This window comes from Rhodotorula paludigena, assembly GCF_050403205.1.
Source record: "Rhodotorula paludigena JCM10292 DNA, Rt_paludigena_JCM10292v1_ctg2, whole genome shotgun sequence".
In the NCBI taxonomy this organism is placed as follows: Eukaryota; Fungi; Basidiomycota; class Microbotryomycetes; order Sporidiobolales; family Sporidiobolaceae; genus Rhodotorula; species Rhodotorula paludigena.
Window position 1 is genome coordinate 147,587 of NW_027481456.1, and position 26,520 is coordinate 174,106.

General features: G+C 64.2%; 11 protein-coding genes across 11 annotated transcripts; 5 read left to right on the forward strand and 6 right to left on the reverse strand.

The window, feature by feature from the left end:
• Positions 1-40: 40 nt before the first annotated feature.
• Positions 41-3,072, reverse strand: JCM10292_004349 (uncharacterized protein; the record flags this gene model as incomplete). Its single annotated transcript, XM_076645684.1, has 11 exons — positions 41-177; positions 254-291; positions 355-451; positions 517-792; positions 885-1,085; positions 1,158-1,384; positions 1,452-1,479; positions 1,570-1,838; positions 1,958-2,060; positions 2,200-2,270; positions 2,384-3,072. 11 exons carry the CDS (start codon positions 3,070-3,072, stop codon positions 41-43), a joined length of 2,136 nt encoding a protein of 711 aa, XP_076508554.1.
• Positions 3,073-3,269: 197 nt separating this feature from the next.
• BSD2 (Bsd2p) lies at positions 3,270-5,331 on the forward strand (the record flags this gene model as incomplete). The annotated part of the gene is made up of 6 exons (XM_076645685.1): positions 3,270-4,226; positions 4,292-4,463; positions 4,541-4,629; positions 4,688-5,074; positions 5,160-5,206; positions 5,265-5,331. 6 exons carry the CDS (start codon positions 3,270-3,272, stop codon positions 5,329-5,331), a joined length of 1,719 nt encoding a protein of 572 aa, XP_076508555.1.
• Positions 5,332-5,515: 184 nt separating this feature from the next.
• On the forward strand, positions 5,516-6,549 carry JCM10292_004351 (uncharacterized protein; the record flags this gene model as incomplete). Its single annotated transcript, XM_076645686.1, has 4 exons — positions 5,516-5,542; positions 5,602-5,823; positions 5,888-6,266; positions 6,371-6,549. The coding sequence occupies 4 exons, from the start codon at positions 5,516-5,518 to the stop codon at positions 6,547-6,549; spliced, it is 807 nt and encodes a 268-aa protein (XP_076508556.1).
• Positions 6,550-6,875: 326 nt separating this feature from the next.
• Positions 6,876-8,282, reverse strand: JCM10292_004352 (uncharacterized protein; the record flags this gene model as incomplete). The annotated part of the gene is made up of 3 exons (XM_076645687.1): positions 6,876-7,865; positions 7,927-8,100; positions 8,157-8,282. The coding sequence occupies 3 exons, from the start codon at positions 8,280-8,282 to the stop codon at positions 6,876-6,878; spliced, it is 1,290 nt and encodes a 429-aa protein (XP_076508557.1).
• A 396-nt stretch (positions 8,283-8,678) lies between these two features.
• JCM10292_004353 (uncharacterized protein) lies at positions 8,679-11,714 on the reverse strand (the record flags this gene model as incomplete). The annotated part of the gene is made up of 11 exons (XM_076645688.1): positions 8,679-8,918; positions 8,979-9,177; positions 9,236-9,446; positions 9,523-9,818; positions 9,882-10,101; positions 10,180-10,555; positions 10,613-10,671; positions 10,727-10,900; positions 10,961-11,091; positions 11,151-11,422; positions 11,481-11,714. The coding sequence occupies 11 exons, from the start codon at positions 11,712-11,714 to the stop codon at positions 8,679-8,681; spliced, it is 2,412 nt and encodes an 803-aa protein (XP_076508558.1).
• Positions 11,715-12,329: 615 nt separating this feature from the next.
• Positions 12,330-14,448, reverse strand: JCM10292_004354 (Golgi pH regulator family protein; the record flags this gene model as incomplete). The annotated part of the gene is made up of 7 exons (XM_076645689.1): positions 12,330-12,536; positions 12,594-12,659; positions 12,722-12,970; positions 13,036-13,399; positions 13,468-13,591; positions 13,653-13,876; positions 13,943-14,448. 7 exons carry the CDS (start codon positions 14,446-14,448, stop codon positions 12,330-12,332), a joined length of 1,740 nt encoding a protein of 579 aa, XP_076508559.1.
• A 213-nt stretch (positions 14,449-14,661) lies between these two features.
• HRD3 (ubiquitin ligase complex subunit HRD3) lies at positions 14,662-18,261 on the reverse strand (the record flags this gene model as incomplete). The annotated part of the gene is made up of 8 exons (XM_076645690.1): positions 14,662-14,824; positions 14,887-15,467; positions 15,525-15,820; positions 15,877-16,200; positions 16,258-17,209; positions 17,269-17,436; positions 17,495-18,037; positions 18,208-18,261. The coding sequence occupies 8 exons, from the start codon at positions 18,259-18,261 to the stop codon at positions 14,662-14,664; spliced, it is 3,081 nt and encodes a 1,026-aa protein (XP_076508560.1).
• Positions 18,262-18,460: 199 nt separating this feature from the next.
• Positions 18,461-19,655, forward strand: RER1 (protein retrieval receptor; the record flags this gene model as incomplete). Its single annotated transcript, XM_076645691.1, has 7 exons — positions 18,461-18,569; positions 18,632-18,693; positions 18,845-18,863; positions 18,924-19,038; positions 19,101-19,280; positions 19,353-19,505; positions 19,610-19,655. 7 exons carry the CDS (start codon positions 18,461-18,463, stop codon positions 19,653-19,655), a joined length of 684 nt encoding a protein of 227 aa, XP_076508561.1.
• A 912-nt stretch (positions 19,656-20,567) lies between these two features.
• JCM10292_004357 (uncharacterized protein) lies at positions 20,568-21,530 on the reverse strand (the record flags this gene model as incomplete). The annotated part of the gene is made up of 5 exons (XM_076645692.1): positions 20,568-20,638; positions 20,952-21,098; positions 21,171-21,241; positions 21,304-21,333; positions 21,388-21,530. 5 exons carry the CDS (start codon positions 21,528-21,530, stop codon positions 20,568-20,570), a joined length of 462 nt encoding a protein of 153 aa, XP_076508562.1.
• Positions 21,531-21,843: 313 nt separating this feature from the next.
• On the forward strand, positions 21,844-23,467 carry IFA38 (ketoreductase; the record flags this gene model as incomplete). The annotated part of the gene is made up of 10 exons (XM_076645693.1): positions 21,844-21,883; positions 21,951-22,066; positions 22,135-22,171; positions 22,225-22,347; positions 22,402-22,515; positions 22,575-22,662; positions 22,720-22,939; positions 22,997-23,060; positions 23,122-23,210; positions 23,339-23,467. 10 exons carry the CDS (start codon positions 21,844-21,846, stop codon positions 23,465-23,467), a joined length of 1,020 nt encoding a protein of 339 aa, XP_076508563.1.
• A 1,001-nt stretch (positions 23,468-24,468) lies between these two features.
• On the forward strand, positions 24,469-25,640 carry JCM10292_004359 (HMG-box domain-containing protein; the record flags this gene model as incomplete). The annotated part of the gene is made up of 3 exons (XM_076645694.1): positions 24,469-24,796; positions 24,876-24,980; positions 25,042-25,640. The coding sequence occupies 3 exons, from the start codon at positions 24,469-24,471 to the stop codon at positions 25,638-25,640; spliced, it is 1,032 nt and encodes a 343-aa protein (XP_076508564.1).
• Positions 25,641-26,520: the final 880 nt, after the last annotated feature.

The window sequence follows — 26,520 nt, forward strand, 5'->3', positions numbered from 1 at the left end:
ACAACAAAGGCGAGGAGGGTACCGGCCATCCGCGGCTACCTCACCTCGAGAAAATGGGGTTGTTGACGTTGAGGAACCGCATCGCATCGAGGCGGTCATTATCGGCGACGACGGTCGTGTTGGCGCGCGCGAGCTGCAGCGTCAGGCGGTCCATGCCGTACTGCGGCCAGTAGGGCACTGCGCGCGGGCGGACGGGGGCCAAGAGTCAGTACGCGAATGTAGCAGAGTGCGCGTGGAGCAGAGAGCGACTTACGGCCGGGCCCATTCGGGCTGAGGTGGTTGACAAAGTTGCTGCGAGACGAGGCGGAAGTGAGCAGGCGAGTGCTCGAAGCAAGCGACAGTCCCGAGACGCACATGAGGTAGCCCGTCATCTCCCACGTGAGCTTGATCATCGGCTCGTCCTCGGCGTCCGGGTGCCCGAACCAAGCGGGCAAGTCGGCACCGTGTTGCACTGCTCGCGCGCGACCTCGTCAGCTCCCTTGCGGCGTGTCTCAGCGGGAGAAGGTGAGCACGCACCGCCCAGACGCGGCTCTGCGCCCTCTCGCGGCTCGACGTAGAGGTAGTTCCAGCTGTCCTCCCCAAAGTCCTTTGGCGTCTCGCGCAAAAAGTGCCGCCGCGGCGCCTGGAACAGGATGTCGCCGACAAAGCTCGAGAGGCGCTTGTACGTCTGCGTCAGGCCAAACGTCTCGGCGCCGGTCCCGTAGGGCGAGCCGGCTGCTGGGTCGGGAGGGTAAAAGTCGAAGATGGGTTCGAGGAGGTCTTTCACGGCGCCGTACGTGAAGTCGAAGATGTCTGTGGATCAGGGACGGACTAGCCATCAGCTTTGCGCACGAAGAGACGTACGCGGTCGAGCTGAATCGGCAAAATGAGACTGTCCGACGCACCCTTGACGACCTCGAGGAACTCGTCCTGCCCCTCTACGATCTCCTTGCTGACGAAGCGCGTCCCCTCGTCGACGACGGCGCCCATGATGACGGGCACCTTGTCGTAGTCTCCGCGGATGATGCGCTGGCTCGGGCGCACGTCGAGCCACCCGCCCTGCCCGCGCGCCGCATCGGCGTTGCCCTCGCCCGTGCCCCACTCGCCTGCGATCCCGAAAGGCTAGTCAGCTCGCAGGTCCCTGATCCGCGAATCAGAAGAGAAGGCGAAAGACGCACCCTCGAGCGTGGCATAGTACGGGAACCACGCGTTCATGGGCGAGTCGTCGGTGAGCGTGCGCCCGACCTGGTACATGCGTTCGGTCGACAGCTCGCGGAGGCACTGCAGCAGGTCCTCGTTGCGCGGCGGACCGTGCTCGCGCTGCACGGGCGAGGGGCACTGCGCGGGCCCCGGGAGAGGGTGCAGCGTGCGCGCTGAGGCGTCGTGCGGGAAGGGGACGGGGAAGCTGGGCGGTTGGAGCGAGTGAGAGATCAGCAAGCAGGTCCGAGCGGAGACAGGCAAAGATAGCGTACGATGTGGGCGCGCCGGAAAGCATGAAGGCTGTGAGCCATTGGCAAGGTGGAATCAGCAAGGCTTCGTATAGACAGCGTGAGGAGCTAGCCAGAACCGGTTCGCCGGCGCCGAGCTCACCTCCACGGAACAGTCCCTCCCCACTGCTATACAGCTGGTGCAGCCCGACGCTGATCGCGCCCGCCGAATGGCCGACCATGACGACCTTTGACTTGTCGCCGCCAAACTGGTCAATGTTGTGCTGCACCCACCGTAGCGCGACGAGCTGGTCTTTCAGCCCGACGTTGAGGTCGAGATCGGTCGGTGCGCGGGTGGGGATGTGTGGCGGGGTGGGAGGCGGCGCGGGTTCGGGTGGTGAGGCGGTGAAGCCGAAGGCGCCGAGGCGGTAGCTGCGGGGCAGGTCGTAGCAGACCGGGTTGGGAGGCGACAAGTGAATCAGGGAGGAAGGACAGGCGTGCCAATTTCAGCAATTGGACCCAAGGGAGAAGTGGGAAGTAGGAGGACGCACTTGATGCTGACGAACACGAAGGGCTCGTCCATGTCGATTGCGCGGTGCATCAGCTCGCGCGGGTTGTATTTTGCCTCAGCCGACGTGCCGCCAACAAAGCCGCCTATCGAAGGTGCAGAACCGGGCGAGCGAGGGGGCGCGAGATGGCAGCCAGGAATATTCGAGAGGTGAAACGAGAGAACAGCAGCGTGAAAGGCTTGTCAGCTGCGCACCCGTGCGCTCGAGTGACAAGAGGCACGTACCGCCGTGGATCCAGAACATTACGGGCAGGAGCGTGTTGTTTGGTCGTTGTAAGGGCGAGAAGACGTTGATTCTGTGCACACGTGAAACGCGGAAGCGTCAGCTCGCCTCTCAGGGGTGGAAGACACCGCCTGAGCGAATCACACAGGCGTGATGTCATAGCGAGGGAAATGTGACGCGACGCACTTCAGGCAGTCCTCGTGCCCGTCAAAGTCCTCGTGCGGGCCATCCAAGAAGTCCTTCCGCGGGCGCGGCCGGACGCATCCCGGGTCCCACTTGTCCATGACCTTTTCTCGCTCGTCGCGAAACTGCACGGGCACGGCCTGGCGAAACCTGCGCTCGCCGACGGGGTTCTCGGCGTAGGGGAGGGCCTTCCACGCCCAGAAGCGGTCGTCGTCGCGCTCCTGGTGGGCGCGGTACCTCCGCCCGCGGACGCGGACCGACGGCTCGATGTCGACGTAGGTGGTCGGGAGCGGCTTGGGGTGCCAGGGGTTGTACTGCTCCGAGTACTGGTCGAGTTTCGAGCGGAGGTGGTCGTAGTCGAGGCGGCGGTGCACCTTGTAGAGGGCGACGGCGACGACTGCGAGGGCGAGGAGGCGGCGGACGTGCGGGTGAGCGACGAGACTCGCGACGAGGCTCCACGCCGAGCGCGTCGAGCGCTTCCGCGGCGAGGGCACATGGAACGGCGCGTCGTCGTCTGCTTCGTCTCTGGGCGCGGTGAGCGGGACGGTTGCCTCGTCGCGTCCGCGGGCGCCACGGTCCCTGCTGCTGCTGCGCTCGTCGTCGTCGTCGTCGCCGAGGACGTGGAGCGGGAGGGCGGCGCGGTGCGACGGTCGCGAAGCGGAGCGCGGAGCGAGAAAGGCGGGGAGGCGCATCGCTCGCGAGGGAGCTCGTTCGCGCGTGCAGTCGCGTGCGGTGCTCGCCGTGTGCTCCTCTGTGCAGATCAATCACGCGTCTGAGCGAGAGCAAGCGAGGGCGACGAGGCGGAGAGAACCCCGGACGAGGCGGAGTGGAGAGAGCAGCTTCGGACTCTTGCACTCGCTGTGAGCATCCCGGGAGACCCGCAGGAGGGATGGTGTCGCTCTTTGGGCGCACTGCAGCCCGCCCCTACGCCCACCCGGCCTCACACGCGCCAGACTACGACGCCTTTGCCGCCCCCGACGACGACAGCGACACCGACGACGACGACCACGACGGGCGGCGCACCTCCTTGGACGGCGCACGAGGGCAGGTGCACGGTGCACACACACCGGGCTACTCGCTCGACTCGCCCGCGCACCCGCTCGCGTCGTCGTCGTCTCGCTCGACCTCGGCATCGCCCCGCCCCGCCTCGCCACCGGCGCCGTTGCCCGCGCTGCCCGGCGCATACGACTTTGAGCCGCAGACCGAGCACCCGCGCGCACCCGCAGGAGCCCCCGCCGCGTACAGCCACCACGCACGACTCGCCCACGCTGCCCGCCAAGCCCCCGCTTCGTACCCGCTCGACCCGGACGCAGACGACGACGACGACGACAGCGCAGGCGACGACGCCCTCTACGGCCGTGCGAGCCTTGGCGGGAGCGCGCACGCCGCACACACCCGCGGCGCCTCGCTCGGAGGGTGGCGCGGCCTCGTCGCTCGCTTGCGCGGCGACGGTCCCGACGGCAGCGGCGCACCGCGTGCGGGTGAGTCGCACGGCCTGCTCTTCTCGCAGGACGAGTCGGACGAGACGGACGGCGAGGCCGCGCACCTGCGTCGCGGCCCGGCCGCGACCGCGTACCCGCCCGCGAGGCCGTCGCACCTCCCGCTCCCGCCGCGCGCGCCGCAGTTTGCCCCGCCCAGTGCTGCGTCGTCCTCGTCTACAGTCGGAGCATTAGCAGGTGGGGCGGCGGGAGCGAGTGCGGGCTCGCATGGGGCTGCACCGGGAGCGCGGGTGTACGGCGGCGGGCAGAGCAACGACGGCGTCTTTGCCAACCTCGCCGCCAAGCCCGACAACCCGAACGGGCTCGACGTTGTTGGAGAGGGTCCGAATAAGGACGAAGTGCTGCCGGTGCGTTCTCTCCTCGCATGCGCCGTTTGTTCTCGCGACCTGACCCATCCGCCCGGCTTTCGCAGCCCTACGAGGCCGCACAGCTCGACCCGTCGCCGCAGTACTGGGAGACGACCGTCATCACTCCCGGCGGCGGCTTCCTCGGGCAGGACGACATCCTCGTCGACGGCTTGCCCGTCGGCAACCTCTTCAGCTTTGCGTGGAACCTGCTCGTCAGCATGTCGTTCCAGTTTGTCGGTGCGTCGGGAGCCCCTCACCCTGTCTGCGTTACGTCTGTCTACGTCAGCTGACTCTCGGTGGATCTGTGACGACAGGCTTCCTCCTCACCTACATCTTGCACACGACGCACGCGGCAAAGAACGGCTCGCGCGCCGGTCTCGGCATCACGCTCATCCAGCTCGGCGTGCGTTTCACTCATCCTCCTTTGCCCTGACTTGCGCTCACTCCCGAGCTCTGCACAGTTCTACATCAAGCAGCGCAGCGACCACCCCGACTCGTACCTCGACGACGGCACGACCCCCTCGGGTGACGAGACGGGCCTGAACGGCTCTCTCGGCCCGACCGACCTCGACTCGCAGCGCTGGTCCTGGTGGGGCGGGTTCGACGACGCCGCCGGGGCCGGCTCGTCGGTCGCCTCGGCGACGGCGTCGGCGCTCGGCAGCCTCCCAACGCAGGTCGCAGGGGCGCTCGCGCACGCGCTCGACGCGAGCGACCCGGACGCGGCGGGTGCGAGCGCGGCTCCGAGCCCGTTCCCGACGCTGCAGGGCGACGGCGTGAGCGAGGACGAGATGATCCGCATGAGCCTCGCCGCGAACGAGTGGCTCGCGTTTGTCATGGTCACGATCGGGGTGCGTTGCGGCCTCTTGCACCTGTCTCCGCTGCTCGCCGTCCGTCAGACTGCAGCATGCTGATCGTAGCATACGGTCTCCGCAGTCGTTCCTGCTCATCGGCAGCTGCCTGGCCTACTGGCGCGCCGTCCGGTACGTCTCGACTTGTCTCCGCGCCGATTTCTCCCGCTCACCTCTCTCGCAACTGCAGGTACGCGCGCGCCATCCGTCAAGGCCAGGGCCCGGGTGCCGACCAGGAGAATGTCATCGCCTTCTGAGCCATGCTGTATCCCCTCTCTGTCCTGTTGCACTATCTTCGCCTCTCCCGGCTCGCTCGTCTAGTTTACTCAGTGCAGTGTACTGTTGCAATCTTCTCATTGGCATGCGTCCGGACCAGCGAATATTCGAGTGTGGGTTGTCTGTTGCCCTCGTTGCGCCGTTCCGCTTCGTTGCCTCCACTCGATGCCTGGCCCGGGGCAGCTCACGCCGGTGCGCGCTCTTGCAAGCTTTCTGTCGCCCCACAGTGCTCACCGATCCTGCCCTCACAGGCTCCGACCCCTCCACCGCCTCTCACCGCCTCGTCTCGCCCGTCCGCGCCCGCCCCGCACCCCATGTCACGCCCGTCCGCCCAGCCCGAAGACGCGCAGATGGGCTTCGCCGACGAGGACCCGGACGCGGGCAGCGCGGCGAGCTCGCAGTCGAGTATCGCCGGCGACGACTTGCTCGGCGAGAGGGACGACGACGAGCGCATGCTCACAGAGCGCGACGACGTGCGGCCCTTGCCTAGCCTTGTTCTGCTCACACTGCGCTGTACTGACCCCGGCTCTCGAGCAGAACTCTTCCGCCGCTGCCGCCTCGTCTTCGCGCGCCCTCCGCCCCACCTCGTCCTCGCACCTCCCCTCTCCGCCCGGCCCCTCCTCCCGCCGCTCAGGCCGCGACCGCGCCGGTCCAGTCTCGTCCTCCTCGGCCTACGCAGCGGCGGCGCCGGGCGGGGGCCGCACGTCCGCCCGCCTCGGGAGGGCGGCAGCGGCGTTTGGCGGTGCGGGCGAGTTTGAGCGCGAGCGGATGGCGATCGAGCGTCGGACGGGGGGCGGCGCGGGAAGCGCGGGAGGGAGGGGAGGAGGAGGGTTTGGTGACGAGGGCGGCGCGGAGGGGAAGAGTGCCGAGGAGCAGGTCGCGAGCAAGCTGGTCGACAAGGATTATGCGGGCAGGAGTGAGTGGTGCCCGTCCTCCTACGTGCTCTGCATCACATACAAACGCTGCGTGGTTCAGGGCGCGTAATCGAGGGCCAGACTCGCTAACCTCTCGCACTCGCAGTCAACTTCGACCCGTTCCTGGCGCAGGTGCAGGCGTTCCAGCATCGCGCCGCCACGTCGTCTGCCCCCGCTCCCACCGGTCCGACTGCCGCGGGCTCCTCGAGCGCCCCCGCGCCTGCCCCGCCAGTCCCACCCGCTCCGACCGACAGCCTCCCAGTCGCACCCGCCGCACCGTCCTGAGCCGCTTTCACGCCGTCCCGCCTCGCATGATGATTTTTGCAGCCTCTCAGCTACACCTGGTCCTCTGTCGAACCCCTGCAGCCGCCTACACTCGCATGATCTCCCCTTCGTCTTCCGTTTCGTTCCCTTCGTACCTTCGTTGTGCCGCCTGCTTTTTCCCTACCGCAACACCTCGGTCATGGGCCGTCATTCCGTTCTGATGTAACTGATCACTCTCGTCTGCGGATGCGCGGCTGACGAGTGCGAGGCTGGTGCTCTCTGCTGCTTTCGCTGCATGTGAACTATGCTGTACAGCGAACGACAGATCTCGCGCGACGCGGCAGTCTTCACATGTCGACAACACCCGCGTCCAGCCCACCCACCGACTGCGCGGTCCCGACATTCGCAGATGCCGCCGCCTTCTTTGCCTTGCGCTTCTGCTTGTGCTTCCTCCGCGCGTTAGCCTCGCGGCCGTGGTGCTGATGGCGGTGTGGACGACGGTGACGACCACGACGCGCCTCGTCGTCGGTTGTATGGCTCGTCGTGGAGGACGAGGACGAGGACGTGGAAGAAGTGGAATCCGTTCCGTCGTCGTCAAGCCGGTCGTCCCGCTCGAACGACTGGGGGTTCTGTCGACTTCCTCGGCTCTCCAGCTCCTTGTCCCCCTCGTACCGGTTGTGTCGGCGTTGCGGGCGATAGTCGCCGTCGTCGCCTTTCCATCGGCGAGTACCCGGCTCGGAGGAATCAAGATCTTCGCGGTGTTGGTGCTGGTGCTCCGATGGTCGGCGTTTCCCAGGTGACAGCATCGGGTTCGGCAGAGATGGTGGAGCCGGAGCCGCTTGCGCCTGGAGGAACGGATTCGAAGGCGGAAGGCCGCGCGAGCGAAACAGAGGCGATGAGGGCCCGTAGCCCAGCTGCGCCTCCTCGTCGCTGCTGCTGAATTCGGGCGGCAAGCCCAGCAGGGGCTGCGACATGACTGCTGCCTGCTGCATCTCCCTCTGTCTACGGATCTGCACGAGTCGACGCTTTGCGACGAGCTGCGTCCGCTGTACGACGACGCGCGCCTGGTGCTGCGTCGCGTGCAGGTCGAGCGAGACGAGGGTGCATAGTGCGAGCGTACTCGCGAGGGCCACGGCGCATGCGGAGAGGATCCGCATCGACAGTGACTTGGCGGTGGAGCAGTTCGCGGACGCCAGAACGTCACTGCGCGGTTTGACCTCGGGCTCAGTTTCGCTGAGGGTCGCGTTGAAAGTGGTCTCGGCGCACCATTCCAGATAGGGCATGAGTGTTCCTCCCAGCAGAGATGCGGACAATGCAAAGCACACGATCCAGAGCAGCTGCAGCGAGTATCAGCGTTGAATATCCAGCGGGTCTTCCGCGTGGAGTGAAACGACTGACGCTCAAGTACGAGATGATGGCTCGCACCAAGTCCCAGATCCTGGTTGTCGATGGCGGCAGGAATCTCGCATAGGCGCATACGAGACCCGTCACCGTGAAGAACAGGTACCCGCAAGCCGTAAACGCGGTGAGGACGACATCGCCACCCTCGTTCGACGGCAGCGAGAGGGCGAGCTGAGGGGAACGACATTATCATTTGAGGCCTGCAGCAGCTGCAAGGTGTGCCGCACCTGCACGAGGAAGACGAGCGCGACGAAGGAGGCCAGCGAGCCGAGGGCAAGCGCAACGCCGGCAGCTCGAGCTGGAAGGAACTGCAGGGACCACGCCTGGCTGGGCGCTTCCTCGATGTACGGCATGCTCGCGTAAGCTGCTATCTTGAGAAGGGATAGGCTTCAAGGTGACCGGACGAGAGGGAACCGCGGACAGGAGAATGCGGACTCGCCGCGGAAGGCCCGTTTCCTCTCTAATCGTATCTCCTCACTCGATCTCAATGCAAATAGTCTGCAGGTCTAGAAATTCAGGTCGACACGCCTGGAATGCGTTCCGGTAGCGTTGCACGGAGTGCGACGGCATGGAAAAGGCCGAGTGAGGTAACAGAACGAGCGACAGGCCGACATGGCCGAGAAATCAGACGGCGGTATACGTCGAGAAGTGGTATCGAGATCTACGAGTGCGGAAGGATACAGATTGCGCTGTCGACGGCCCAAAGCATCAGGACAGGTCGGCCTTCTCAAGTGCGAAGAACACGGACCTTAGACGGACAGCGTGGCCTCGCCGGCAATCTTGCGACTGCTGGTGCCCACCGCCACCTTGAAGTCGCCGCTCGGGCGGACCCAGCCGCCGACCTCGGGGTCGTAGTACGAGAGGTCCTTGTTGCGCAGTTCGAAGGTGACGCTCTGCGAGGCGCCAGCAGCGAGGTGCGGCTTCTCAAAGCCGCGGAGCGAGTGCACGGGCATCTCCTTCGGAACAGAGTCCGGGAAAGAGAGGTAGAGCTGCGGTGGGGAAGGTGATCAGATGAGCCGTTGAGAAGCGGACAGCAGGATTAGTCGCACCTGCGCAACCTCGGCACCCTCGACATCGCCAGTGTTCTTGACCGTGGCCGAAACCTTGTAGACAACGTCGTAGAGACCGCTCGCCTCCTCGTCGTTGACGAAGAACTTCTCCTTGGTCTCGCGCACGGGGGCGTAGGCCTTCTCGGACTCAGCGGTGACGGCAACGTCCGAGACCTCGAAGGTCGAGTACGACAAGCCGCTGTAGACAAAGCCCAGATCAGTCTTTGCTTACAGCAGTGAGCAAGATAGAGGCGCACAAGCCAAACTCGTAAAGGGGCTCGATGCCCTGCTGGTCGAAGTACTTGTAGTCGATGAAGACACCCTCGTCGAAGGGGATAGGCGGGTTGACCGTCACATTGCCGTGCCAGATGGCGCCGGCATCGTAGTCGGCCGTGTCCTTTGCAATGGTGAACGGCAGCTTCCCCGACGGGTTGACGTCGCCAAAGACGACCGAAGCCATCGCATGGCCTGTCGTGCAATGAAGGACTGGTCGTCAGAAAAAAAAGGACTCGCACGCAGGCAGAAAGTATTGAATCGAACGTACCGCCTTCCTGTCCCGTGAAGTAGGTGAAGAGGATACTCGTCACGTTCTCGTGGCCGCTCCAGGCCGACATCTCGACGGGACCCGGCGCAGTGACAACCACGATCGTGTCGTTGTGGCGCGAAGCGACGTAGTCGATGAGCTCGTCGCCGCCGTATTGGAGCTTGAGGTCCTCGCGGTCGAAGCCCTCCATGGCGACAGCGGTGACGAAGACAACGGCGGTTTCGGCGCGGCCGAGCTTCGTGTCGAGGTACGAGATGTTGTTGAACGGCGTGCGGACCGTGCCGGCGAGAGGGTCGCTGCAGGTACGATCCGAAACAGTCAGTCCTCCTGATGGTGCGCCGTTTAGGGCGTAGACTCACTCGCGAGCGTAGTAGTCAACGTGGGTAGGACGACCCTCCTGCTTCTGGCCACGAGCGACGAAGCCTGCGAGCGGGTCAACCGCATACGGCGCCGGCGAACCGCCCGAGCCATATCCGTCCGAGTTGAACCCTTCGTAGTCGCCCCACGGAGCGAAGTAGGTGATAGCGTGCAGGTTGGAAATCCAGCCGTTGTGAGCAGGAGCCGCCGCGGAGCCGACAACTGCAGAGACAAGTTCAGTCAGCTTTCCAGTCTCGGGCAGGGCAGCTGCATAGCGAGCGTGCAACAAGACCAACGCACGAACGATGTGCTTCGGATCTTGAAGAGGGAGACCGCGCTGGTCCTCGGTGGAGCGGACGTTCTTGAGGAGAGTCATCGAGTCCTCGGCGACCTTGCGCGCGACCTTTGCGGTGTACTCGTCGGCAACGTAACGGTCCAGGTCGGTCTCCGGAAGAGTCGGTTGCTCGAGCGCGAAGTAGGGCGTGAGCATGCGCATGATCTTGTCATCCGCGATGTCGGCCGGAAGAGTGCCGTTGTTGATGTATTCGGCGAGGATGTCGCCGTAGAGGTTGCCGTTCGCCGAGCCAGCGGCAACCCAGTCGGTGCCGTTCAGAGCAACGCCAGTGGTGGTGTGGCCCGCACCCCAGTCGGTGAGAACGAATCCGTGGAAGTTGAGCTGGATAAGCGGGCGTCAGGCAGGTGTAAGGGCTCGGGTGCTGACGATAGTGCTCACCTCGTCCTTCAGGAGCTGGTTCAGCAGCTCGTCCGACTCGCACGCCGACTTGCCGTTGTCTACGGAAAGGCTTGGTCAGTCCGGACATCGGCTGAAGCAATCGCTTGAGCGTACAGAGGTTGTAGCTGCACATGATAGCGCCGGCGCCAGCGCGGATCGCCTCTGTGAACGGCCAAACGTAGAGCTCGTGCAGCGTCGCCGGGTCGATGATCGAGTTGACGGTCTGATTGAGGTAGTTGAAGAAGTAGCCGCCCTGGGGAGCGCCAACGCGGAGCCACTCCTGTTCGTCTGTACGGTAAAGAGTGTCAGATCTGCAGACAGGAAAGCTCGGGATCCGTTGAAACGTACTGCCAACAAAGTGCTTGACAAGGCCGATGACGCCGTGGTCCTGCATGCCTTGCACGGTGAGGCGCACAGCCTCGCCGGCAAGGTAGGGCTCAGCACCGAATCCTTCCCAGTTGCGGCCGCCGAGAGGATGGCTGTAGAACACACTATCTCAGTCTTGGCGGTCTGGAGAATAGAGAGCGCAGGAACGCACCGGCCCATGGGTCCAACGGCAATTGACAGCGGAACGTGGACGCCGAGCTTCTCGTACTCACTGCCCATCGCCGCAGCGCGCGCGTAGATGAGCTCGCGATTCCAAGTGGCGGCAGTGGTAATCTCAGCCGGGTACTGCGTCGAGTACGCCGTGTTGGCGCCGGTCGGACCATCCGCGAAGCAGAACTCGATGTCGGCGCCGTCGGCCTGCTCAATCGGGTACGTCCGGGCACTGCAGAGACCAGCAGACCTGCCGAGCGTGGTAAAGTTCATCTGATCGCGTGGAGAACACGGTCAGCGCATGCAAGCCGGTGGCAAGGAGAGACCGCACCTTCTGCTCGAAGGACATGCCGGCAACGACCTCCTTTGCCCGCTCGTACGCAGCCGTCCAGCGCTCGTTGGTGAAGCCGTCGGCGTCGAGAGCGACCTTGCGGAAAGAGTACTCCTTCGATCCATCGTTCTCGCGCTGAACGAGCTGAGGAGCGGCGGCGGGGAGGACAGCGGGAGCGGGTGCCGCGAAGGCGAAAGTCGCCAACGCAAAAGCAATTGCGCTAGACGCCAGCATTGTTGGTCGAGTGTACAGCAGAAGCAGAAGAAAGCAAGCAAAGCGGGCGAGGACATCCCCCGCCGGTCCTCCTCGTCCCCCACACGTCGCCCCGAGAGGAGAAACCGCCCGCCCGAGCGGATTCTCCATCTCGGTGTTCTTCGACGCCGGTGGAAGGGCCTGAAATTGTCGTGGGGGGTTCGTGCGCAGGAGGAGATTGCGCTAAAAATCTGGGCGATCCGCGGCATCGGTCTGCACGCCGAGCCGGCACCGGGATCGAGAGGAACACCTCGCGGAACACGCTGGAGCGACAGGGGTGGGAGAATGTGGACGCATGCCGATCCCTTCTGGCCCAAATAAACGGGCCGGTACAGTAAGCCCGTAATCGATCAAGAAGATTTCGAGGAAGTCGTGCCGCGGCAAGCCGGGGTGGGGCCGTTCTTCCTCACCTGCGGGTTGACTGCGCACCAATCCGGTGAGCAGCAAGCAAAGCACCGAATACATTGTGAGTTGAGGGCTGTCAGGCGCTGTCAAGCGCTGTAACGCGGCACACTGCGACGGAAGACCTTCTCAGCACGAGGCGGGGAGAAAAAAGCTGTTACAACAAGCCTCCAGCGGCAATCTGCGTCAGCGGCTCTATGAATACTGCGATGCGAGGGCGGCGTCGTCTCGGAACTTGCGGCCGATGAATCGAGAGAAGAACAGGGCTCCAGCGGCGAGAAGGAAGACGCTGTCGAACAGGCGCGAAAAGACATTGAAGTCGGGGAGTGTATCGAGAAGATGCGTCGTTGATGCGCTCGGCGACGATGGGAGGGAGATGAGGGAGGTGAGGAGGTAGACAGCCTGCAAGAATGCTCGAGTCACTATTCATGACCAGTGAGCGCATACAGAACGACGCACCATAAGCTGCGCTAGGAAAAGCAACATGAACGAGGCGCTCATTCCCATCGAAGTAGCCTTGAAGATCTGCAGAGCGAGCTCGACCGATGAGCGGGTGACCAGGGATGCGGCACGGGAAGGAGACATACCCTCGAAACGCTGCTCAGCACATTGCGCATGTTGGCGACCAGTATACCGCCAATCAAGAGCAAGCCGATCATGCGCGACCAGGTCGCGACATCGAGCTCGACGTTCAGGACGACAGCGAGGCGCGTCAGCAGCGAAGTGAGCAGGTCGGTACCTTGACCATTGGCGGGCGCGCCGCCCTCTCCATCAGTCGGCGCCGCAGCTGACTGGTGGGAGCGGCGAGAGTATCCGAAGATCAAGTTGATGCCGGACTATGGGCATGCTTGGATGCTTTAGGCCAAAGTGAGCGGAGCGGAATGAGGAAGAGCGAACTCACCACAAAGACCCGCCACACGCAGTACAGGCTGAAAAGCCACCCGATCATGAGCCAGATACGACCCTTTAGGGTGCGCCCCATCTCGCGCATCGTCTTGCGTTTCTTCAGTCGTGCGACATCCTGCGTCATCTGACGCTCCATCTTCTCCATCGCGGCGACCTCGAGCTCAAGACTCTTAAGATGAGTCGCAGCCGGCGAGGATGACGTCCAGCGCGAGAGGAGCGACTGCGAGGCAGCAGCGTCGGCTTCTCGCGCAGCGGATCCTTGAGCGAGAGTGAGCGAGCGGTAGCGCTGCTGAAGGTCCGCTCGTGCGCGGGCAAGGGCGCGCTCGGCTTGCGAGACTTGCGAATCGGTGACGGCCTCGCTGTGAGACGAACGCAGTGAGTCGCTTACTTCTACGAGCGTGGAGCAGACGGGGACCAGCTGGCGTACCTTGCTGACACTGATCGCCATTCATACGCCTCCCATGCAGTGTTGACCGCACCTCCTCCCGAGAGCGAAGCGATAAGGAAGACTCCCGGCACGCAGATTCGCGAAAGAAGATCGTTCACGAGGCCTGGGCGAACGAAACCGTCAGCGACCCACTGCGACCAGAGTGAGACACAGGGCGGTCGCACCCAGCGTGTGCGAGCCTTCGACGACGAGCTTCTCCGCGATGAGCGAGCCGAAGCGATAGAAGAGAAAGAGGTAGACGGCGAAAGGGACGAGAGTGAGGAGGACGGTGCGGGTGAAGTTGGACCGACTCCGGTGCGTGAGGAGAAGGCAGAGGCCGAATGGGATGACGAATACGATGAGGGACAGGAGGGCGAGGAGACTGAGGGACCAGTTGTAGTCGCGGGCCCTGCAGACGACGGAGAGGGGGTTCAGCATGCGCGAATAGCAAGTTGGGGACGCGAAAACAACGTACCGCTCGCTGACGACCTCGCCGAAGAGCAAGAGGGTGAAGAGCATGGCGCTCTCGGAGAACGACAGGCAGAAGAGCGCCGTCGACAGCTTGGTGTAGGCGCGACCGGCGACGGTCGCTCCTCCGAGCCCCGGCAGCAGCGATCCTCGTCGACTAGGCTCGCCCGTCGGGCTCTTCCTGCCCGTATCGCGCGCCATCGCAGCGCCCAGGCCATCCTCGCGCGCGCGCAGGCTCGCCGCGCCCCCGACTCCGCTCACTCCCCCGCTCGAGCCGAACGTTCCCTGCTCGGCGTCGTCGAGCTCGAGCGCGTCGCCGTCGAGCGTGTCGAGGTCTGTCGCGAGTCCATCCTCGCGGATGACATCGCGCAGGTTCGAGAAGAGCGAGATGTTGACGAAATGGCGGCAGGCGACGAAGTAGGCGAGGCGCACACAGGAGAGCAAGAGCGTTTCCACAAGCACGGGGCTCGCCTGCGACTCTGCGGCAGCCCCTGCACCTTCTGCCGCGTCCATCAGCGAGGTGGGAGAGGGGAGACGTTTGTCTTCATCGGCGAACGCGATCAGGCGCAGTAGTCGGACTTCCGCAACTCTCCTCTGTGCGCGCGTCCCAAGATGCTACGGCGCGTCTAAACAGGTACAAGGAAACCTGCGAATGCTAGCATTGCGAACGATGGACCGAGACACGTGCAACTATCGGTTTCGCCCCTCGTTCTCGTCGTCTTCGTCTCACCGCGGCCGTTCCGGCGGTGCAGGCTGCGTCGGCGTCGGCGCGGGCGTCTGCTGGGGCTGCGCTGGCTGCTGCGCATGGGCGACAGGAGCGGCGGCGGGAACAGGCGGGGCTGGCTGGCGGTCTTGCTGCTGCGGCTGCTGGCGGAAGTAGAGCAGCCATCTGTGCGGGAGGCAGCGCGTCAATCGCCTGCAGACGCGCAGGGGTCAAAGAGATGCACGCACGCAAGAATCATGCACAGCATGACGATCGCGACCGTCCCGCCAAAGTCGCCCTCCTCGTCGCCCCAGTACTCGTCGTCCTCGTCGCCTCCGTCGTGCCGGCGACCGAGCCCGCCGCGCCCGTCGTGGTACTCGCGCCAGTCGTCAAAGCGCTCCGCCTCCTCGAACGCACGCTGCGCCGCGCGCATGTCCTGCTGCCCTGCTTCGGCGCCGCCTCCTCCGCCGAGGCGCTCAACTGCCCGGCCCGCCTCGCCGACCGTGGGCTCCTGGCCCTCGTGCTCTTGGTGCAGCGGCACCGCCTCGGGTTCCGGACCTGGGTCGTACCCCCAATTGCGCTGGATGTCGCGCCACATGCGCCTAAAGCTCCACAGGCTGCCGTACTGCTCGCCGCCGCCGGCGACAGCGTCCGGGTCGGGGTCGCGGCCGAAGAGACTGAGCGCGTTGAGCTCGTCGTCGCCGCCTACAAAGACGGCGTGATAGAGCGCGCGAGCGTACAGGCCGATCAGGGAAAGCGTCGTCGGGAAGCCGGCGTCGAGCGAAGTGTCGTACGCCAGATCATAGTGGCGTTTCGCGAGGTGGAAGTCCTGCAGACACGTGCATGAGCGCGAGGTGACGACGAGAACAGAAGAAAGTGATCGCACCTTCGGCACACCCTGCCCTGTCTCGTGCATCCATCCGAGTTTCCACATCGACATGGCCGAGAAGCGGCTCGTCGCGGCGCTCTGGTAGCAGCTCGCGGCCTTCTCCATCTGCGGCACGCCGTCTTCGGTCCCGAGACCCTTGTAGTAGTAGTCGCCCGCCTTGACGAGCGCATCGACATTGTCCTGCGCCGCCGAGCGCGTCCAGTAGGTGAGCGCGAGACGGTCAAGCTGCTTCGTCGCCGCCGAGGTCTTGGGAGCGACAGGATCGAGCAGAGGCAGGCGGTAGCGTTGCGTGTCTGCGAGGCCGAAAGTCGTCAGCGAAACTCACTGACAGAAGACGGAAGCAACGAACCGCGGTCAAGGATCGAAGCAACGTTGTTCTGCGCCGCCTCGTACCCGCGCTCCGCCATGATCCAGTATCCGAGGAGCGCCGTCCTCCGATCCCCACGCTCTCGTGCCCGCTCCGCCTCCCACCAAACCTCGTGGTCCCAGTCGCCGCGCTCTGCGACGCGCTTGTAGAACGAGACGGCGACGGGGCAGGACTCGGCGGCGGTGGCGGAGCGCGCAGAGAGCTCGGCGAGGTAATAGTACGCCTGGAAGACGTCTGGCCAGCGCGTGCCGTCGACGCGGATGGCGGCCTCGAAGTAGGTCGTCGCGAGCGCGTAGTCGCCCGCACCTGCCCACTGACGAGTCAGGCGCTGACATGGCGCATGTGTGAAAAGAAAGGACGCACCAAAGTGATACTTGCCCAGGTTGATTTGCGCCTCGGCGAGGTCGAGCTGCGCGGCGGCGTGGAAGAGCTGCAGGGCCTTCTTGAGGTCGCGCTCGACGCCGAGCCCGTCGCGGTACATGATTCCGAGGCCGTTGTTCGACTCGCGGTCGCCCTGCTTGCTCCCGCGCTGGAACCACAAGAACGCCTTGGCATAGTTGGCCGCGACGCCCTCGCCGCGGAGGTACATCTTGCCGAGCGACCCGGCGCCAAGCCCGGCGAGCATGGCCGTGTGGTCGTCGACCTTTTCGAGGCGCTTGTCGCGCGCGGCGTCGTAAAAGCCGACGCGCGGCGCGTCGCCCGCGCGCACGCCCTTGCCGACCGGGCCCCAGGCCGGGTTCCAGGTCGCTTCGCGGACGTCGGCGGGCCAGAGCTTGCGCGTGAGGCGGAGGAACCATTTGTGCGCGCGGCGGAAGTCGCGCCCGCCGTCCCACAGCTCGTCGTGCGGAATCCCACCGGCGGGGAGCGCGACGGCGAGGCGTCCGCGCGGCTGGTAGCGCACGCCGCCGAGCCCGCCGGCGCCGAAGCCCTGGTAGTAGAGCTTGCCGAGGCGGTACATGAAGATGGCGTCGCCGCGCTCGGCGTGGAAGAGGTGGTACTCGACGAGGTCGTCCCACTCTTGCTGCGTCTGCGCATTCGAGCCTCCGGTGATCAGGCTCGAGCGCGCGCTCGACGCTCCGGGACCGTACACCCCGCCGTTGAGGTCGGACAAGCGGATCTTCGGGGGAGGGAGGTGTCGCCCGCCAGGCGGACCGGCGTTGAACGCCTTTACGGCGGCGTCGGCCGCCGCCTTGTACCACGGCAGAGCGTCTTTGCACGATTGCTTCGTGCCGATGCCGGCCCAGTGGCGGTAGCCGACCGTCATGGAGGCGGGCACATGGCCCGCGAGGGCGGAAAAGGTGTAGTGGAGGAGGGCCTGCGGAGACGAGTGCGCGTCAAGGGTGCTCGCTGAGGCTAAGAGAGAGCATGACTCACGCTACCTTGCTGCCCGCGTCCTTCGAGATCGCCCGTCGCGCCGCCAAAGTTGCTCCCGTAGAGAAAGCCGAGCTTGTACTGCGCTTCAGGCGAGCCGTGCAGCTCGGACGCCCGCGTGTAGAACGCGAGCGCCTCTGTCGCATTGGCCGCGAGCGAGAGATGACCGGTCTGCACAAAGGCCCGGCTCAGCGTACAAGTTTTGAATGGGAAAGGCTCGCCGGCGCACCAGATGCAGGTCGCCGAGAAACTCGAGCGCCTCGACCGAGCCCTTGTCGGCCGCCTCCCGGGCAAGCTCGACCACCTCGCGCAGCCCCTCCTTGACCTCCTGCGGTTCGAGCACGACTGCCTCCTTCAGCTTAGCGCCCGCCAGGCGCTCCTTCCAGCCCTTTCCGTCCGGTGAGGCACCCCTGGGTCCCTTGTTATTGCCCACACGCGCGACCTTGTCGACCGCGAAGCTCTCGACCGCGCCGCGGAGCGCCTGCACGGCGCCGCGGACGCTGTAGTCGCGCCCTCCTGCCGGTTTCCGCTTGCCGCCGTACAGCGCGCCGACGCGGCTGCGGACGGCGCGGAAGACGCTGCCGGTGACGGTGCCCTCGAGGCGGGCTTCGAGGTCGTCGAGGGGCGAGGTGGTCGAGACGAGGTGGGGAGAGTAGGGCGTCGGAGGCGGTGGTGGGGCATGCGCGGTCAGCTCGCCGAGCAGCGACAGGGAGAGCTGGAAGAGGTCTTCGGGTGATTGTGCGTTTGGCGAGCTGAAGACGAGCTGTGCGGGCTGTTGAGGTGGAGAGCCGAAGGTCAGTCGAGCGGAACGAGGTGGGGCGGCGGCAGCACACAGCAGTGAAGAGCTGTGCGAGCTCGCTGCGGGGTTGTCTGGCAATACTGTCCGCACTGACAGGTCCGCCAGATTCCCGGCAGCCGTGATTGCGCCTGGGAGACGAGGACTTGCCTGAGTGTCGGGTCCTCGTTGCTGGTCGTCGAAGCCGTGCTGCCCGCCATGCTGGCCCCGGTCGACCTCCTTGCGCACATCCTGGCCGGTGACAACCTCGAAGGTGAGCTCGTTGGGATCTGGGAGGGCGAGTGCGGCTGTGCGAGGATGACGAGAGGGTGAGTGCACGGTCGGCAAGCGGAGGAAAGCCGCGGGTAGAGCGCACAGAGGGCCCAGAGTGCACACACGCAGCTCACGCGCGCGGCCTTCATGGCCCAGCGCGCAGTCGGAGCGAGAAAGGCGAGTCGAGACGAGCGAGAGACGGAGGTTGGCCTCGAGCCACCGCCACCGCCGCCTCGAGAGTCCGCCGAGACAGTCAGTCCCGTGCACGAGCACACCACGAGTCTCCCTGTGCTGACCAGCGCCCTCGCCCGTGCGCAGTGGACGCCCCGGAACCCCCTCAAGGCGCACAGGCCGTAGAAGCCGTAAAGCACTGGAACCGCGTGCGCAGAGCTGTCCAAGACAGTCCGTTGAGCCGTGCTGACGGTGTACCTGCCCCTCTGCCCGCTCTCAACGCGCTCGTCGCGTGTCGCCGCCGTCGTGTTGCCGCCGCGTGGACTCTCGCTTGCCCGCTCCGCTTGCCCCGACCAACAGTCTTTCCAGGCAGCACTGGGTGCGTGCGCTCACTGAACTGCATCTGGACCCGACTGACTCGCGCCGAACTCTCCCGCAGACCGGACAACGCCGTTCACGCTGCATCGCTGGGGCTCGACCGTCGGCCTCTTCCTCCTCTTTGTCCTCCGCATCCTCTGGGTACAGGCCTACTACATCGTCGCCTACGCTCTCGGGTGCGCCCCTACCGTCCCCTCGATCACGCGAAAGAACCCGCTGACCGCCACCCTCGCCGCAGCATCTACCTCCTCAACCTCTTCCTCGCCTTCCTCACGCCCAAATTCGACCCGGCACTGGCAGCAGACCTCGCAGAGACGGACGCAGAAGAGGGCGCACCGGGTCTACCCTCGAGCCAGAGCGACATTCACGATGGAGAATTCCGCCCCTTCATCCGCCGCCTGCCAGAGTTCAAGTTCTGGTGCGTCCCTCCCTCTTCCAAGTTATGTACTGCTTCCAGCCTCGCTCACCACCTTTCTTGAGCGTCACGCAGGTACAGCGCGACCAAGGCCATCACATTTTCCCTCGTCGCCTCGTTCATCCCCGTCTTCGACGTGCCCGTCTTTTGGCCGATCCTCGTCATGTACTTCTGCATCCTCACCTTCATCACCCTGCGGAGGCAGATTGCGCACATGCGCAAGTACAAGTGCGTCGACCCGCTTCCCCGTACACGTCGGCAGAGGCTGCTCCGGCGGTCGCTCCACGTCGCGGCCCTTCCTGCGCTCAGACTAACCTCAACACCTCGCGCAGGTACCTCCCCTTCGACATTGGCCGCAAGAGTACCTACGGCCACTAGTCGCGGCTTCTCGTCCCTCTCTCTTAGATGTCCTTCCTTTCCTCCCTCTCCCGGTCGTCGACATCCTGCCTCTCGTATCTCGCCGCGCCTCACAAAAAGCGGTGGCGGCAACAGGATGTCGGCATGCGCTTGCCGAATGGACTTTACGCCTCGCCTTGTCCTGCTCGGTGTTAAGGGACGGCTCAGAGAGGAGCTCACGAATGTGGACGCGCCACGGATGATCCGCTGATTGTCCGGTCCGGCGCCAGCGCGGCATTCGCGCACTCGTCCTCGTCCAGCTCGCTGCTTCCCACGCGCTTGCTTGCTGGCTTTGTGGTACGCTGAGACTGCTCGAGCAGCCACGCGAGCAGCCGAAAGCAGTCAAAGCTTCTTCTAGCACTCCAACCCGCAGCAGACTTCATCTCCCGCACCGCTTCGAGCTCCGATCTGCTTCAGTATCGCTGCTCCAGCCGCTGTTCCCGCTTGAAGACCCGCCGTCGGACAGGAGCGTCTCGTGGTCGACATTCCTTTGAATGATGACAAGGGGACGCGGCCGACTGTACTTCGTCTAACGAGACAGGTCAAATGAGATATGAATGGTCGAGGAGCGCCCGGTACGCACCTTCCGCTTGCCCAGACTCCGCTCCTCCCGATAGCGATGCGTTCGGCGCTCCCGAGCACCTTGTGATGATGACTTCCGCTGCCACCACCTGGAAAAGCGTGTGGGAGGGATGAGTGAAGTCTTCGCGTCTCGGGACCAGACAAGGGCGAACCAGATCAGCACGCCAATGAGGAGTATCGCCAGGATGATGGCCCCGACGCCGAGAAATAGCGGCGTGTTGTCTCGCAGGGTAGCTGACTCCGATCCCGATTGCTTGGATGAGCTGGCGAGAAAGTCCGTATCAGTGATGGACAGCTCAGCCGGAGAACTGCTCAGAAGCGGTACCCCGTGGGTGCCGTCGCAGGCGCAGGCGTCTGTACAGGCTCGGTACCGGCAGTGGCAACTGCTTCAACGGACGTCACAGGTACTCTGGAAGGCAAAGTTTCAGTAGCTGCGGTACAGATCCGCGGGCCTGACAAAATTGCTGTGTACGTACTCGTCGTTCGCGCCGCTCGAGGCGACTCTTGATGAGCTGGCGGATGAGCTGGATGTCACCTTCGACCGAGCGCTGCGGGTGGATCCTGGAGAGGTCGATTGAGTTTCGTCCTCCTCTTTTGCTATTGCGGTTGCGCCGTTCCCCGTCGACGTCCCGTCTTCGGTTCCCTTGCTCCTGCCACTCGTCGTCGTCGCATCCACGCCTGAATGGGTAGGCGGACTGTCACCATCGCCTTTCGACTTTGTGGCTGTTGCCTTCTTGTTGTCGCCGCCGCCAACGTCGTCGCCCTCGCCTGCCGCCTGCACACGGATTTGCGGTGTTTTGCCGGAGATCTCGTCGCTGGCGTGCACCCAGATCTGGACTTTGTCTGTACACGGAGGCCAGTCAGCGCGGAAGCCCAGAAGCGTTCCAGAAGGCAACTTGCCGCCCGCCTTGACACCCTTTGCAACCCACGAGAACGTCGTCTTCTTGACGTCCGTGACCTTCTTGACCTCGCTCGAATCGATGAGGCTGATCACATCCGCGAGCCTTCAGCGGCGTCGTCAGAACTGTGCAGTGGAGAAAACACGCACATACGGATGGTGTACGGGGCTTTGCCCGTGCTGCGAGCGCGAGAAATCAGAGGCATTTCCATCGAGACAGGGTCATGGACTCACTCCCAAGCGAACTGCACCTTCTCGCCGACAGTGATTGATCCAGGAGCCGTGATAGCAATCGCAACGTCCGCCTCGCCGCCCCGAACTGGCGGAAAGACCGGTAGCAAGAGAGGCAGGAGCAGGAGGAGACGCAGCAGGCGCATGACATCCGGTGTCTGCGACGCCCAGTGACCTACGACCAGCGAGTAGACCAAGGAGAAGCAGAGGCGTGCATGCAAAGCGGAGCTCCCGCGGAAGCCTTCGGACACGAAGTCTCCTGTCGACGCGAGGGAGACGCGAGCCGGTGAAGAAGCGTCTGCAGCGCGGCCAAGCTGTGCACTCCGTGTGGGCAGGGAATCGCTCAGATGTCTGGCACACTGCAGCGAAGTGTCCGGTCGGCGCGAGAGGGAAGCCGACACGGCGCGCGACGAGATCGGCGCGCACCTGGCCCTCCTCTGCACGCACGCCGTCGTCAGCATGAGCCTCGCCAGCATTCAGAAGCACGCTACGGACTGGGGTGGGCCTCAAAATGCTGCTTCGGACCTAGTGCGCGTGCGCTGACGAGTGTCCGCTCTTGTCCCCAGTCGCCGACTGCCCGCTGTCAACGCTCGCGCTCGCGCTCATCGGCGCAGGCTGGCTCGGAAGCTATGCACTGAGCTTTGCGAGGATGCTCGTAGACCTCGCGCGCCCCGGCATCCCCGTCAGTTGCAATTTCGGTCATCGCTCGTCTCATCAGTTCGGACAACCTGACCTCTCCCAACTTCGCAGCTCTCGCGCTTCGGCGCTAAGAAGGGCGCCTGGGCTGGTCAGTCACACCACCCAAATGCCCGCGAGCCGCGCTGACCGTCCCGCGAGCAGTTGTAACCGGTGCAACGGCGGGCATCGGTCGCGACTTTGCTCTCCAGCTCGCCGCTGCTGGCTTTAACGTCTTCCTTGCGAGCCGCACGACCTCAAAGCTCGAGGAAATCGCACAGGAGATTGGTGCGTGTCGTATGGCGACGCTTTCGCCAGACCGTCCTGACCTTTCGCTCGCAGCGGCCCAGTACCCCTCGGTGCAGACCAAGGTCCACGCGATCGACTTCTCGTCCGCCAACGCCGACTATGCGGGACTCAAGCAGGCTTTGGACTCCCTCGACGTCGGTGTCCTCAGTAAGCGCCGCAACCCCGTCTCACTGCGCTCGGAAACGAGCTCACCGCTTGCACGCTAGTCAACAACGTCGGCAAGAGTTACGACGAGCCGACCTTCTTCCAGGACTTGCCTGAGCAGGACATGACCGACATCGTCGAGATCAACGTGTGAGCAAGCAGGTCCCGTTCAAGCAAGTGCATACCGCTGAAGGGCTACGTCAACAGCAATGCCACGCTCAAGGTCACCCAGATCGTGGTGCCCGGCATGGTATCGCGCAAGCGCGGACTCATTCTCACCGTTGGCTCCTTCGCCTCGCTCATTCCGTCTCCGCTTCTTGCCGTCTACTCTGGCAGCAAGGCGTTTGTTTCGACCTGGTCGCAAGCACTCGGCAGCGAGCTCCAGGGCACCGGCGTTGAGGTCGAGCTGCTCAACACCTACTTTGTCGTGCGTATTCCGCTTGACTGTGCCCGAAGACTCCGCTCACGATGGCCGGCATCGCAGGTCTCGAAGCTCAGCAAGATCCGCAAGAGCTCGTGGATGATCCCGACGCCGAACACCTACGTCCGTACGTGCATGTCTTTGAAACGACCCGCACAAACGCTTGCTCAAGCACCCGACGCCGACAGGTTCCGTTCTTTCGCACATTGGCGTACACGGCGGTGCAGTCGGGCAGCCGCACATCTCGACTCCGTATCACGGACACGCTCCTGTGCAGGTGCGTCTACTTTTTCCTAATCGACTTTCTTGGCGCCGGCTTGCGTGGCAGCGACTGACTGTGAGACCACCTTCTCCATCTTTCGGCCACGCGCTTCCCCGAACTGCCGTACCTTACGGCTGTCGCAGTGGGTGGTCGATCACCTCTTCTCGCACCGCTTCTGGCTCAACTACAATCGCAAGCTGCACCTCGACATCCGCCGCCGCGCCATCCGCAAGCGCGAACGCGAGGCGGCCAAGGCGATCAAGGGCGAGTAAAACGGCGGCGAGACGGACAAGCAAGATCATCGTTGTTCGCCAGTGAGTACCTGTCCCACAACGACTGTGTCTGTTACTGACGATCTTCCGGGCCGACAGGCTGAAGAGGGCGGGGTAGACCACGCATGCAAGGATGGCCATTCCTTCCGCACATGCGATCTTCTCGGTCCGTTTGTCGCATGCCGTATGGCCGTGCCTCCTGATTGCCGCAAGAGCGATACGAGCTCTTTCGACGCAAAAGTCACGTTCGTTCGAAGCGCTCGGCAGGCGGGCGGCCTCGCCCAGGCCGGCAACCGTGCACGGAAAGCTCTCGAAACCTCCAGATTTTGCGGGCGGGACTAAGTACGTTTTGGCGCTTCGGCATCTCCCGAGATCGCTTTCCGGAGCTACGCAGACGAAGGAAAATAGCAGAAGAAGGGGGTCCGCACGATCCGCACTCGGCCCGCCTCAAGAAATCAGGACGTGCAATCTCGCCCTTCGCCCAGATTGCTCGAGGCTTAAGTACTCTCGTTGCGATTTGCGCATGGGCGTAGATCCATGCTACCTGAAGCTGGTGACAAGTCAACCTCGCTCGGAGGAGCAGAGGAATCGAAAGCAGCTGGGTGGCTCGTTGGCAAGAACACTCGAAGTCGGAAGATGCTGACCGTATGTAATGGAGGAGATCATTGACGCGGGGACAAGGCCGCCGAACGAAGGCTTGCCGACGCCCCTCTCGGCCTGCGGACTGCACGAGTGACCAGGCCTCAGGTGAACGGGCGGCGATCACGGCTGTCGGGTCGGCGATCGTTCTGTTGCGCGGGTGCCGCCGAATTGCTGGAGCTTTGAGTGCCTGGGCCGGGGCCGGGCACGGTCTGGGGGCGGGCAAGCGCCCCGTCCTGGATCGCCCTTTCCCGCAGCGGATCTCCTTGACGTGTGCACGCTCTCTTGCTCCTTTGCCGCAGCCAGCCCGTCGTCCAGTGCATAGCGCCGTCTGACGCTGGTCGACGTCCGTGGACGTCGAGATGAGTCGGAGCCCAGCCGAACTCGCTCCTTTCCATCCGCCTCGAGCACTCGCCGACTTGGCGATAGAGCCGCACGCCGCTGCGCCGCTCGTGCAGGGCGAATTGACAGCCTCGCCGACCACTTCGTCGTCATCCGCATCCGCTGCGGGCGCCGAGGCGCTTCCTGCCGTGCCCGCTGGCAAACGCAAGGGGCGAGTCCGGCTCAGCAAGGCTGAGAAGGCGGGAAAACCGCCTCGTCCGGCCAACGCCTGGATCTGCTATCGCTCGGCTCGCGTACAAGAGCTCAAAGGCCATACAGAGTTCGCCAAGCTGCCCCAGGCCGACGTCTGTAAGTCCGCAGATCCGCAGTCTTCCCTCCTCTTTCCTCCGCCTTTGCTGACCTCCTCTACCTCCTCCCGCCCATCCAGCGCGCATCATCGGACAGCTTTGGCGGGACGAGACGCCCGAGGTCCGGCAGTACTACGAGCTCGAGGCCGGTCGAAAGAAGGCAGAGCACGCGGCGAAGTATCCGAGTCCGTCATTGCCTCCGAACCCTCATTCGCGACCTGCTGAGCCGTTCACGCCATTCAACAGACTACGTCTTCCAGCCTGTCCGTCGCCCGCAACCCTCGCATGCATTGAGCAAGAAGAACGCGCCCGCTCGCCGACCGTCCGCCCAAGAGCCATTGTCGAGCACTGCCGGCGCGGGGCAACCAGTCACCTCATATCCGAGCGTGCTCCAGCCCTCTGTACCACCTGGCGACTGTCCGTTCACGAGCTCCGCCTCCCCTGCGGTCTCTCACATCAACCTGCCGTCCACCTGGAACCCGTCAAACGAGCTGCGGCTGAACTGTCTTCCAATGCTCCCGAATACCTATGATACCCATCTCGGACACTCGGCGTCTCTTTACGACTGGTCCGCCTATCAACTCGAAGGCGGCGTCCCGCCGACTCCGCCGTGGACCGCGAGTGACGAGGCATGCATGGCAGCTTTTCCGCCGCTTGACATGCTAGCGCCCGAGCTCCAGACCCTCTCTTCGACTTTCCCCACCATCTCGACCTTTCCAAAAATACAGCCGGAGTACGCATACGTGACGCCACCTGTTTCCGTCTGCACGTCCGTCTACGGCGAGGCGTGGGATGCGCAGGATTCGCCTGGCCCTTTCGGTGTAGAGTACCTTCATTACCAGTAGTGTCGCCGAGTCTCGTATCGACTGCGTTTGTTCTGCATCTCGCGCCCCTTCATGTTGTGCTGCATCCTCTCCCGCCCTCTGTCTAGCGTTGCAACGGTGTACGCATGTATGAGGTTGGGGTGATGTTGTGGCGTTTCATCTGTACTTTAGATACCGTGAGATGGAAGCAAGCAGCAGAACAGACGAGGGAGGCAGCGGCCTTGAGAGATTGGCGGAAGGCAAGACCTTCCCAAGCCGTGTCGCCGCACGAGCCCCTCGCGCGCATCACGCGCATCGGTCGATGCGTCAGAGCCATCACGATGAGCTGTGGTTTTTGCCTGGGGCGAGGAAATCGGCTGCAGTGTGCAGCAAGCGAGAGCAGGAATCGAAAGAGTTCCGCCGCGCAGTGTGCCGCCGTAGGAGCAGTCAGCGGGCAATCCAACGGGCCAAGCCCTCGGCAGGATCATGACCGGATCAGCGTGCGCGAGAGGCACCCGGAGCAGCAGATAGAGCAAACTGTGTCAGCAATGCGCGCGTGACAGGAGAACCTGAAGGTCGGGCAGCCGCAACAGCTCTGAAGAGCCTCGTCTTGCGCCGTAGGACGAGTGTCAGGGCCCTTGTCATCATTCTCAAATTAACAGTACCTCGCGGCGCGATGAAGGCGATGAATTGTAGCATTGTGGACTGCCGGTGGATGTGGCCCTCGATTCTCCGGCGACACTGCCAGCAGCGAAGCGAGCATGAGCGCTCGGGTTTGCAAGGGGCTTTGAGTGCGTGCCTCGGAGTGCGGCTCATGCGCTAGACGGCGAGTGGGCGAGTTGGGGAGACTAGAGGGGACTGAAGAGGATACGGGATGGCGTCAGCGTGGTGCCGGAGCAGCCCACTCCGGCTCAGCGGGAGC